Genomic DNA, 12930 nt, shown 5'->3' with positions numbered 1-12930 from the left:
AAGACGAAAACGTCTCGCGACTTTGTTTCCTTTGTCTAAATAATAATTCGCAAGACGAAAAATTCGCTAGACGACAAAACTTGCAGAACGAATTAATTTCGTCTTGCGGGGCACCACTGTAGTGGCAATAGCTGGAGTTCTAATCACCAGCTGAATGTGTATGCAAGTTACCTATGGGAGTTCAGGATTCTTGAAAAAGGAGACTGAATGTAATATTCAACTAAGTTTGATTCAGAGTACACCCATTAAAATTGATGAACATGACTAAGTTAGGTTCATTAACTACAATTGGTCTACTATGAGTAAAACCTAGTTGAACACTAGCCTGAATTATTCTCTGCTAGGTTTTGAAAAGCAGGGTCTTGTTAGAATTTGAGGTGGCGTAATGAAATTGGGAGGAGACAGCATTAAAAATTGGAAACTTTGGGGTTGGTGCCCTTTTGTTTTTAAATAATTTTCTGCACAGCACCCGGTTGTAATGGGTTCTTAGCTAATGAAGTTCAAAGGTAGCATATCTCTGTTGATCTAATCTCCATTGTGCTCAAGCATATGACAGGCTACATTAAGAGACAGAATAGTGACCTGGATGAACATTTATTCAGAAAGGCAAATCTTCAGATCCATTGAACTAGCAGAAAAGATGTTGCAGATGAGGGTATTTGCTTGGATTTTTAGCGATAACCTAAAGAAACAGAAAGCAGATCCTGCATTTTAATTTTTTATTTTTGGCTGGGGACCATTTCATAAGACGGAGGTTTATTTCAGTTGGAAATAGCATATAAAGGGGAAGTGGTAGACACTAGGACACTTGAGTAATGCAAACCCAGACAAAGCAGCTCATTGTTAAGATGGTCTAGAGCATTTCCTACAGCAATCTGGACTCCTGGCTATATTTAAGGGGGAAAGGAATGATCACACAATGTATAAGGAACAAGATGAATAAAACCGCCAGTCCTCTTGTATAGCTTTAAAATCCACAGACACAAATAACAAGAGATATATCCATTATGTACAAGAGCTACACATTTCAGGAAGAACAGTGCATATTCCATATGACACTGAGAAGGCTACCCTTTCAAGGAAAGGTAGACATAGGTGAGCTTATATTAGATGCAGTTGAAAGACTTGCTTTCGTGCCATGTGTACAGCAGACATTGTGTTGAAAGGGGACAGATAAGTTAAACATAGGATTCCTTAGTGCACTGTATGTGGCCAAAGGCTGGCTGGCTGCATGGCTGTGTCAGGTATTCTTGTTTGTTCTTTTGATAAGAGCCAGACATGGTCCTGAGGCGATAGACTTGAGGGGTTAGGGGCAAATTAGCTCGGGAATGTATTCCAATAACAAAGTCAACGGCTGGTGCCTTGTCCTTAGGATCACTGGTCACAGAGAGCCTGTCGTTAAAAAAGTCCTTGTATACTTTGTTTGTAACCTCTTTATTGAGTCTCGAACGCTGAGGCTCAAAGTCTGGAGACAGCACAGTGGATCTCATATTTCGAACCGTTAAGCTACTGTATGAGGGAAGCCTAGCAGCTGAGCAGTTTCTGGTAGCCTCCTCATAAGACGGAGGATTCCCAGGATTCCTCTGGTCGACAAGCCGAAACACTTCATCTGCTGACATGAAACGAGACCTTGGTTGACCCCGCGAAGGTGCTGGGCTGTGGTCATCAGCACAAGTTGCGTGGACTATGCGGCAGGAAAGATGTCTCTCTTTCTTGGAGTCCTTCTTGAAACTGTCCCTCTGAAAGCCACCTATACCGCAGCTTTGGGTTTTCGTTAGCACCTTCTTGCGGGTTGCCACAGAAAACGACATGGAATGCCTCTTGAGCTCTCTGATGGAGGTGGTGTCACTTCCGCTGGAAGCCTTGGTAGAAAAAGACTGCGGCCGAGTTAAGGCGTTTTTCTTGGCGATGGAAGGCGACGTCAGTGGTGAGCTGGTGAAGACAGAACAGTCAGAGACTGGAGAAGCACTGTCTAGCGAACTGCCAGAGGATGTTCTGGGCAGTGAATTGTTTGACAATTCCGACAGCAGACTAGTTTTTATTGTCAGGTTGGATGGCTTCTTGTTCCTATAGAGGCCTGCAAGACGACGTTCTCCTGCCATTTCCTCTCTCAGGCCTTGGCACTTCAACCGCAGTTCCTCCTGCCGAATCACACTCTCCTCACTTCTGGCTAACTTCTGGCTTCTCATACAGCTTCCCTGGCAGCCCTTAGAAGAGAGCATGTCTGGCTCAGAGAACCTCCTATCCAGGTTGCCTATGGATTTTTTAAACCGAGTCACAGGAGAAGAGACAGGTGGAGCCTGGGCTACTGGCTCTCGAGAGTACAGCTCTGTACTGCTGCACCTGTGTTCTGTCCCCCTGGCTTGTGGTAGATCGTTGGCCTGGAGTTCACTGGAATTGCATTCTTCCTCAAAATCTGTGCTGTCATAGGCAGAATCATGTTGGCGTCTAGCAGACAACGTATCTGGAGGAGAGGAAGCAAATGTGAGCAAACTGGGGCAGGTCCAGTCTTTATAAATTAGCCAATTACCATTAGCAGCAACAAAAATGTATATATTGCATATAAAACAATGGGGGGGGGCTAAAACCTTCCAGACTTTTAAGGGTAGCCAATGTGGTACCTTCCAGATGTTGATGGACTACAATTCTCACCATCCCCAACTATTGGCTATGTTGGTTGGGTCTGATGGTAGTGAGAGACAAACAACAACATCTGGAGGGCAGGGTACCCCTGAAATTTTTCTACTTCTAAAAGTGTCATGGACAAATGCCCACATTCCACAGTATTTAAAACAATATTTTTGAATTTGCCAAAAATTGTAGTGTGCAATCCTACCAACCTAGGGAACTGGTGACTTTTATTTTTCACGTTTTTACCAAAATGCACATGGTTTCTCTCCCCTCCATGCTCTGTCTAATATCTCCGATGATTAAAAATACTATATAAACATATACAGTAATTTTTTTATCTTCAGAAATGAGAGGTGCTTCATCCTGGTTTCTCACATTCTAAATGCCAGAGAAATTCTATTGACGTTTCTGAGGTAAAACACAACTGCCTGCTATTAGGTCAACATACAGCCATCCTGAGATGCCATAGGGACACAGGAAACTGGCTCATACAGCATCAGAATGCTGGCCCAGCTATCTCAATGTCATCAACACTGAGAGGCAGCAACTTTCTAGGGTTCTAGACAGGGAATATCCCCAGTTCCACCTGGAGATACTGGGAACTGAGCCTGGTATCTTCTGCGTGTGAAGCAGATACCTCATTTTGACCCTTCTCAAACTGTATAAAAAGGAAATGAGAACCAAAGACATTGACATTCCACATTTACCCAGGGGTCTTTCATATGTCCACTCAGAGTTGTACCTCCAGTTGAAGCTTCATGGGGCTTAATGAGGTCTTTTTGCCTACTCCTGTAGGAGAGCAACTTTAGTGGTAGGTTAATAGGATTAGACTCCCATATGAGCCTGTCAGAGGAAGGACCCGAGCTTAGTAGGAGAGCATTTGGTTTGCATGCAGCAGGGGCCCCAGACTCTACCCCCAGGTAGGGCTGGAAGAGACCCCTGACAGAACCCTGAATAACCACTGTCACCGAGCTCAATGGACCACTGGTCTGACTAAGCAAAAGGCAGCTTCCTATGTTCCTTTTGAGATACATCTGCTTAACAGTTGGACAGGATCCAGCATTGTGGTTTGTTGGCTATCACTAACCACTTCCTCAGCAGTTTAGAACATGTCTAAATAAACCAACAATGAACAATTATATCAAGCTATCGGTGTGGCACTTTCAACGAAATCCTGGCACATTCAAGAGAAAACATTTCTCTGAATCGTGATTAGCCAAATCGCCAAAGAAGCCTGATGCAAATATAGAATATTATTAGTACCTTGCCTGTCCAGGGAATCATCAGGAGAGATGCTGAACAGTGAAGAGATTTCTTCCCCAAATATATCAAAGCAGTTATCAATGAGAAATTCCACCAGTGTCTTCACCTGTGCAAATCAAAGAAGGATATTTGTTAATCAGGCATTCGTCTCAACCAACAGTTATTGGTATAGTTCTTCATATTTAAGAATTCTGGAAGGGAAATTCGCAGGACATATATGGTGTAGTCCTGCAGATGGGATGGAAAGGAAATGGATGGCAAACCTGCCTTGCTCTCCCCACCTGTTTTGGCTCAGGGCCTTTGCCCATCACCACTGAAGCCTGCTGGAGATACCTGGGAGAAGCCTGGAGTCAGGTGCCAGGGTATAAATAATAAAATCATTATTATTACTCTGCAGGAGTGAGCTCCATAGTTTAACTATGTGCTGCATGAAGCCAGGGTAGACAATGGGGAAATAGCTGGACTATTGGTCCGATTCGCCATAAGTCAGCTTCCTATGTTTCAATGTGTGTCATAGCAATGGCCTTTACTTTGGAAAATAAATAGCAAAAGATGAAAAGTGAACATGACAGGAACAGGAAGCAAAAGTAAGCCGACCTTATCTGTTAGCTTTTTCTGGGCTTCAAGTGGTAGGCTTTGGTCACGAACTGGAGTCAGAATGTTTGGCCCAACACAGATGGCAAGGTTGCTGGAATCCATTTTGTTGACCTCTGAGCTTTTGCTGATGTGGTGAAGCACGCAGAGCAAATGCTTGAGCAGAAGAAGGTTGGGTCTCGGGAGTTTGCTCGCAACCCTAAAGAAATGAACATATGAGAGGAAAAAGTAATCCTCAGAAACTTCTGCTTTTTTTAAACCATCAGATTCACCAGTATGAGTGATACTTCCGCTCAAATGTGGAAATGCTCGCTTAAAGTGGTCTCTCAAAATTCCCATTCAAAAGTCCCCAGACTGCAGCTTTGCATGGTCGAAACTGGCTAACCACAAACTCCTGACCAGGCCCCAAACAGTGTAATTCCGATGTAAAACTATGGAGTTAAAAAAGCACCTGATTTGATAATTGTAACAATAATAAGATGGCATGCACAATCAATCAATCAATCAATCAATCAATCAAGAAAGACATTTATTCCATGTAAGTCAGTTCTTAGTTATCACAGAGGGTTGGCTCTTTTCCCTACAGGATTGAAAAGGTGACTGAAAATATCATCACGGTTCATCCAGGGTTGAGCACATTTTACTCCTACTGACTTCAATGTGGCTTAAAAGTTTTCAGTATTTGAATGTATTTGTTTGTGGCATACCATTACTACCTCACTGTTTATTTTAGTAAAATGGTAACTGGATTGTAAGCTTTCAGTACTTGTTATAACCGGATCCTAATCATGCTTACTCAGCAGTAAATCCTACTGAATTCAGTGGAGCTTGCTTGAAAGTAAATACACTTAGGACTACAATTTACGATGTTCCATATTTGTGTGAGCTTTGTTTTTGCTGCAATAGTTGCTATTTCAAAGTGGGCAAAAACGTTTATGAAAAATACTGTATATTTCACTCTTTTGCCTCCATCCTGCACCAAGCTGCAGTCAGTGAAGGGCTTCTTCACTGCTTCATCCTTGCCATTCAGGGATCACATTGAGACAATAGGGGTCACATAGAGATGACATGTTTCACATTATCATTCAGATCTGCTGATGTGATCACTGTGACAGGATGATACCTTCATGATGCCATGTAGCCATTCAGATTTGGCTGATAACTTCATGAGGCAAACAAAGTCCTCATTCTGAATTGTAGGAAAGAGTAAATACAACCCCATTGCCTAGGCCAGAGGTTTTCAAACTTTTTGAGTTTGCTCCCTTGACCAACTACATTTTTTCTGCAGCGCTCCTGTGGGGCTCAAGGGCCCAGTTATGTCACCTCTTGCCTGCAGAGCTGGCCGCCTCACACCCTTTTTCAAATACCCTCCCTTGTGGAGTGTTCCCTCAGCTTCCTCTTCCCTTTCCTTGGGAGTTGTCTGGGCAACCGCAGCTGCCACTCCCGGTCTCTAAGCTGCCCCCCCTGCCCCAAAGACAGACACCTCCTCACACTGCCCCACAGGGGCCTGGGAAGCTCCCCTGGCCAGACCCAGAAGCACCAATTGCCTGCGGAGCTTGTAGCCAGAGCTGTTGCAACAAACAGCTGTGCAAGCCCTTGGGAGGCAGAGATGTGAGAGGGGCATCAGAGGAAGGAGGGATGGAAAGAGGGACAGAGGCCAGTGTTTCCCGCTGCACTGCTGGCCATCATTCAAGGCACCCCAGGGTTCCATGGCACACTGGTTGAAAAACCACTGGCCTAGGCAACTGAGACAACATTTTCTGTCTTGACATACCAAATGCCTTGGAAGTGGGAATACATAACCTTCTACCACATTTGCCCCCTTAGGACCACTTTCACACCCTTTTGAACTAGAGAAGAAAAATTATTGAAAGCAAGGTCACAGTTTGGAAGAGAAAACCCTCAAACCTTCCCTTGTTGTTGACTGCACAAATTGTAGTTTCACCATATATAGGTTTGTTCTTAAGTAAGTTCCCACTAAGTTTATATGGTTGCAAGCCTTAGGATGCAAGCTGACCCATACTTATTGGAGAATAAGCCCAACTTCAGAGAGACTTATTTCTGAGCAAACATACTTAGAATCACTCTTAGACTGCATTCCTAAGCATGATTACCATTGATATCGATCAGTTTCACAAATAAGCATGTTCAGGTGTACTTTCAATAAGAATCATGAGGAATCATGGAGGTGATCTTAAAAGCCACCTAAATGATTCCTTAAACCATTACCAGATTCCTTAAACCATTACCAGAATAAATATGAGCTGAGATAAAAGCTGTAGGAGCTGAGATAAAAGCTGTTTAGGATCAGGATCCCACTGCATTGCAAGGCACAGCAGTAAGAGACTCTCTGAAGGAGGATCAGCTTACTCTTTCATTGCTTCAGTCCTTTTGTGGTGGGTCATCTTCTCCAGTGCCATCATCCACTCATCATAAAGCTCAGAGAGCAGCAGTTTATGGGGAATGTTTCGAAGGAAATCCTGCAAGATAATGAGCCTCATTTTAGCATGGAGGAAACATGTTTTGCTATAGTGTAACAGTAAGTATTGGTGCCTTTTCCAAAAGTTGGGGTAATGAAACAAATTGTTACAGCAAGAAACCAAGCAAATATACCTTTAAAACCACTGCTAACAGATGAACAGGTTTATCTTCAAAATCAACTTTCCCTCCGAAGTTTAACTCTTCTTTCAGCTCCTTGCGGGCCTTTTCGTTGGCAGCTTTCCGGAATATTCCTTCCGTTAAAGGCCCTTCCAAGAAGAGCATTGTAAGGATATCCTATGTACGCAAAAGAACAAGAATAAAAGAAAGGCGGCTTGTCATCTCATTAGGAACAGCCGCAGAGAACCCAACACAGTCATTGTAACACAACTGTTTACCTGGAATATGTATACACTTTGCTTACCTGTATTGGCTTGGGCAGCATATCATCTTCACTGCAGACAATCGACAATGGCTGATCAAACAGTGGAGGCTTCAGGTCAGATTCCAGATTCCCCAGAGTCTCTGATCCAGTGGTGGTTCTTCTCAGCATAAATGGCCAAGATATTACTTTCTTTCTCTTCTTATTAGTATCTGTTGGAGAGAAGAAAAAGGAACAAGAAAAGTGATTAACATTAGATACACGCGTGAATGACATATTACTGCTAAATTGTCTAAAGAGACGTAAAACGCCCATGGAATAAAGAGAAGCCATGAAGTATAGGCGATTAATGGTGCAATCCTATGTGTGCCTGTTCAGAGGTGAGCCCCATTAGATTCAATGGGCCTGACTCCCAGCTAAGTGAGTATATGATGGGCAGCCTAAAACGAACAGACAAGGAGAAAGAGGGCACCAGCTCATAGAGCTTCATGAGGGGAACAGAGGCCTCCTAGCAACTCTCAGTACCCTGAAAGTGGTATAACAGTGCTTTAAATGCACAGTGCAGATGCAGCATAACTAAGGTGGAAGAATCTGTAGCCACTTTGCTTTGGCTTTACAATGGCCTTCCCGCCAAACTCGTTGCCTACTATTAGAAACCTCAGTTCTATGCAGGGCTGCCACCAGGGGGCAATTTAGAAAGCTGATGCTGATTGTAATCCCAGTCTTAAACGTGGGGGTGTCCCAGGCTGCTGCTGTTCCATTGCACAGAATGGCCCCAGCAGGAAGAAACAAAGTATAACCTCTGTAAAGACAGATCCTACTATCTGCTGCTACTGCACAGTGGAGCAAAGGAAACGTTTCAGCACTTGATTGTACTTGTATAGTAAAATTAAGGAGCATCGTTATGGCATGGCGGAATGACTCATTTTCATGCTTATCAAAGGGCATCATTTCCTTGTTAAAACGCACCAGTCAGATGACACAGTCCGTCTTCAGTGTCACATGGCATGAAGAAGTGGCATTTCTTGATGTCAGCCTGAAATAAACAATGATCATTAAGAAAGAAAGTCACTTAAATGGTTTATTTAGTTAGCATATCCACGTAGCTCACGGCCATAATATATCTGTGCAATGTTTCTTCCCCCAAATGGAAAGCAAACTTCCTTTAAGTTGTCTCACAACTTCTGCCTGGCACTTGGCAGGGGATAAGCAAACAGTCAGTATTGGCAACAACAGGACTGGAAGTTACATGGACTGGCATGCGCAATCCCAGCATCGATCACGGATCCGCAACAGAGTGCTAGAAGCCCCAATGGTGGAACATTATATACAGCAAAAACACACGGAGGATGATTTTGTTTTCTTCATTATCTGGAAACCAAAAGTAGATTTATATACCAGGAGAAATATTGATAGACTATTGTTACAACAGGAAGCACGATATATTCATCTGTTTGAAACGATGTCCCCCAAGGGCTTGAATGAACATCAAGACTACAATTCTTTTCTTTAAAAAACCATTATAGATGACCTTGGATTTCAAATCTCTTCTCTGTTTACACCTTTAAGAAGGGAGAGCCTATCCTCCCCCTCCTCCCCCACAGACACATATATAAGACAATGATCTCACTCCCTAATAGAAAATGCACAGAGAAACGCAAGAAAACTTGGATTCAATTATCTAAGGTGAGAAAACACTCATCTGATGTCCGTTTTTAAAAACAATTTGACTGGAAATAATAACTCTTGTAAATTCTTATTTCTAGACGCATGTTGAAAAAGAAACATAAAAGAACTATATGATATGATATAGACTTCCAACAGATTTATAGTCCTCAAAAAACCGAGGTATGGAACCAAATATCATGATATGTGCTAATTCACTTTAGAATGTATATACTTTATTATATTTATGATCTATGGAATTGAAGAACCTTGATTTATTTTGACATATTATTTGATATTACCAGCTGAAGAAGGCGTTTACTCCGAAACAGGGCCCTGTCCTGGTCACCACTACTGAGTCGTACATCTGATTCATACTCCGGATACTCCTTTTTGGCTCTTTATTCTTTATTCTGAGTTTATATAATATGGACTCTTTTTGACTACCATTGAGACTTGTATAAAACTATTGTTGTGTACTGGTATTTTATGTACCTTTATACTATATTATTGCATACTAATATCTAAATTTATTATTATCTTAAAACCATTGTACTCACACGTTGTGTTTAAATTTACTATTAGCTTTAAACTGTCATTCTTTGCAGAATATACACGTTTTTTTCTTTTCAACTCTTGAGTAGTAATTAATCCTTACATTGAAACTTGTGGCCAGAGTTCTTGGTTTATCCTTTTCAGTGCAGGTTCCCTGGTGTAGCTCTTATCAATTTTTATAGAAAACAATAATAGAGTGAACAATGGGATGAGTTGGGCACAAGTTGCTTTCTCAGATACCTTTCTTCCCTATCATCCCCCTCAGCTTTTGTAACTGAGCAACTGAGTTTTGAAAACAGCTTGCAATTTGGCATGGGGGTTATTGGCTCACAGAAAAAGTCAACAATCCCAAAGGGAGTAGTGCAAGCTTCTTCTGTGAACCTAAGCAGGTCTTTGGATCCTAGCCATAGACCCAAGTAAGGCTCTAACTGCACATCATAGAACAGTGTCTCATTGAAATTGATGGGGCTTTAAAGTGAAATATGTTTAGGCTTCGGTATTATGGTCATACACGCTTCAGCTTTACGGCTCAATTCAAAACATCTTTACTTTAGCAAAGTCTCATGTCCTTTTCAGGTCTTTTTCCTCCTATAACTACAACTACATGGGGGTGGGAATGGGAGAACAGGGCCCTGGTGGCTGCTGCCTGGTCTTTGCTGGCCCTGTCCCCTTCCATTCAGACATTGCAGGGACCAAGGTCTGAAGCAAGGAACCTGCTGTACAAATGTATTTATTTTATTTTCAAAACTTAGCAGCTGGTGTACCCCCCTCAAAAGATGTGCAACAGAATCAAGCAATAGATTCAAACTTGTTTACAATATACTTGCAATAAAAAAAACACCAACCCAAGCCATTAAATAATCCATCTATAAAAGCATAATCAGCCCATAGAACAAGAACAAATTGTAATGACAAAATGCAAAATTCCATGGAAACAAAAATCAAGCAAAACCAAAAAATCAAGCCTGGGTGAAATTTTTATTGAAAGCTGTGAAGTGCCGCCACTGATCTTATCTGAGAGCGAAAGGGGTTTCCAGAGTGTGTGGATAGTGCCTTTTGTCAAGTAACCACATACCAGATTTGTGGCAGACGTGGCACCATCAGGAACAGGAAGGCATTCCCACCTGACCTTCATGCCCAGGCAATGTAGATATGAGATAAGGCATTTCATCAAATATCTTGGTCCCTAGCCATATCAGGCTGTATATATAAAAACAAGCACCGTGAACTTGGCTTGGTTTGATCAGAGTTCTAATTCATATTGTGAGCCCACAATCGTACAGCGAGCACCTTGCTACCTCATACAGCGGGCGCCCAGTGTGTGAAGGGCCCCGCTCCTCCCTTCACACAACTGTAATTGGGCGAGCAGGCGAGAGCATCTGAAAAGAGCTATTTTTTCATTTCAGTGGGATGTACATCCATATCAGTTAAGCATGTCACCCTAATTCACTCTAGAACAGGCCACGTAGAGCTGCTTGCAAGTTATCAGACTGCAGACTGTAACTCAAGGCTCATGACTGAATTTTGGCAAACACGATTTTAATGCAATAAGCATGAAGGTACAAGCTAAGGGTTACATGGCAACTCTGGGTATTTAAAAAGACAACAATAATGGCAATAGCAACAATAGCAGTGCTTCCGTTCTGACTTCAATTAAGCATAGCAAAACCTTGACTGACTGCGATTTCATAGTGGCAGAGCTGTGTAGTACAATCCTGAGCAGCTTTGCTCAGAAGTAAGTCCCACTAAGTTCAATGGGGCATACTTCCTTAGGATTGTAGCCTGTAACGTAAAGACTCAGCAAAGAATTTGAAGCTGGTGTTTACCTCTGACTGGCATGCAATCAAAGTCTCCATATCACTCGCATTTATGGTTTTGGGCTGCAAATCAAAACAAAGGCAGGATATCGTGAAAATCTCATTCAGTTATGCGTAATAACATACTAGAGTCTTCAGAGAGTAGATTAGTTGAAGGGGCAATAAAAACTCACTGTATTGCAGCTGCTTAGCACCTTCATCAGGATTTTGGTTAAGGAAGCTTTAACGATGTTTGCTCCTTTGAGTCCTTTTGTTTGCCTGTTTAGAATGAGGAGGCAAATATTAACAATATTTTATTCCCCCCTTCTGCAAACTCAAACTCAATACAAACAACAACCGTGAGCTGAAAGTGATTTGAGAGAGAGGCTGTGACATGCACACACATTAGTTTTCTCTCCCTGTCACCTCTGGTTTTTGAGAGTGTTTGACACAGTGCAAAATCCGCAAAGTCTATTTTACCAAAAGCGAAAAGTGGACTGAGTGTGCACACCACAAGTGGTAAGCTCTCTCTCAAACTGCCTTCAATCCTCTGAAAAGGCTTTGATTAGTCTCAAGCATCAGATGTGAACTAAAAGATGCTCCCATATACAAATATTCTCTCGACAACCTGACATAAAAGCATCATTACACTAGTGAAAACAACAACTCTTGAATCCACTCCATTCAAGCACTATGTACAGCATGCTGTAAAATATGTAGCAATGTGAAAAGATAATCTATAGCAGTAAGTTATGTGAATGCAGACAGTTTTAACCAGATGGATTACATCTGTCAATGTAAGAATACCCCTAACCTGCTTGATATTGGTGTTAAGTTCCATGTACAATGCTAAACATCAGCTGTACTGAGGTACAGTTAAGTTGGGCAGTGGGTGCCTTTTCCTAAACATTTCTCTTAACAAAAATCCCAGCGAGTTACTTACAGTGAACTTTTAACAGACATTCATCTTCTAGGCTCTCCAGAGAATGGTATCAGGACAGAGTTCTTTCAACTCGAGTGAACTGCAGACAGAAGGGAACCAGCATGACGCTCTCCTCCTCCTCAGACTAATTTGCCAGAGAGAGAGATGCGGAGACACACACAGAGCCCTTCCGTACCACGTGTGCTGCATGCAAAATGAGTTGTGGTGGAAAGGGGGGCAGGTGGAAAGTCACAAACGTAAGAGGCACAGGAAGGAGCATCACGGCTCAAAGGCAGAAGTCAGAGCTCCCCGGCAGATGCTCGCCAGTCCCCTTGGCTTCCTCTTCCCTTTTAGGGCAGCTGCAGTCTGGCTGTGTGTTTGGGTGTTTTGTTTTTTCCTTCTTGAATAAAAAAATCCCCAGTATTGTCACAGACGGAAAGGCAATGGAACAGATGAAGTGCCTCACAGGTGAATGTTCCACCTTACGACAGGAATCAGGTGGGATGTGTGAAGAAAAAGAAGTGGTGGTGTGTAGGCTGGTTCGAGGCCTTTTAAAGGGCATTCTGCAGTTTTAGGCACGAGAATCCTTCTCAGAGACCTTTCTTTCACTGCGCGCCTGACTCTTAAGACGTCAAATCTAACCT

At 42.5% G+C, this 12930-nt stretch overlaps 1 protein-coding gene and 1 long non-coding RNA gene across 3 annotated transcripts; one reads left to right on the top strand and one right to left on the bottom strand.

Annotated features, from left to right (window-relative positions):
- Positions 1-705: 705 nt before the first annotated feature.
- On the bottom strand, positions 706-12599 carry TAGAP (T cell activation RhoGTPase activating protein). Of its 2 annotated transcripts, XM_028723813.2 has the most exons (10): positions 12308-12597; positions 11559-11643; positions 11395-11448; positions 8318-8384; positions 7391-7560; positions 7102-7263; positions 6859-6968; positions 4492-4687; positions 3895-4000; positions 706-2464 (listed from the first exon to the last, which is right to left on the bottom strand). In XM_028723813.2, exons 1-10 carry the CDS (start codon positions 12325-12327, stop codon positions 1179-1181), a joined length of 2256 nt encoding a protein of 751 aa, XP_028579646.2. In that variant the 5' UTR covers positions 12328-12597; the 3' UTR covers positions 706-1178. The 2 variants fall into 2 exon arrangements, with proteins under 2 accessions (XP_028579646.2, XP_028579647.2); XM_028723814.2 differs by lacking the exon at positions 11395-11448 and having other exon boundaries at positions 12308-12599.
- On the top strand, positions 8985-9706 carry LOC114593837 (uncharacterized). The gene is made up of 3 exons (XR_013392064.1): positions 8985-9034; positions 9115-9196; positions 9319-9706. It is a non-coding gene; the product is annotated as an uncharacterized LOC114593837 (long non-coding RNA).
- Positions 12600-12930: the final 331 nt, after the last annotated feature.

Source organism: Podarcis muralis, chromosome 3, assembly GCF_964188315.1.
Source record: "Podarcis muralis chromosome 3, rPodMur119.hap1.1, whole genome shotgun sequence".
In the NCBI taxonomy this organism is placed as follows: domain Eukaryota; kingdom Metazoa; phylum Chordata; class Lepidosauria; order Squamata; family Lacertidae; genus Podarcis; species Podarcis muralis.
Note: the sequence above shows the minus strand (reverse complement) of the source record. Positions and strands in the feature narration are given on the sequence as shown.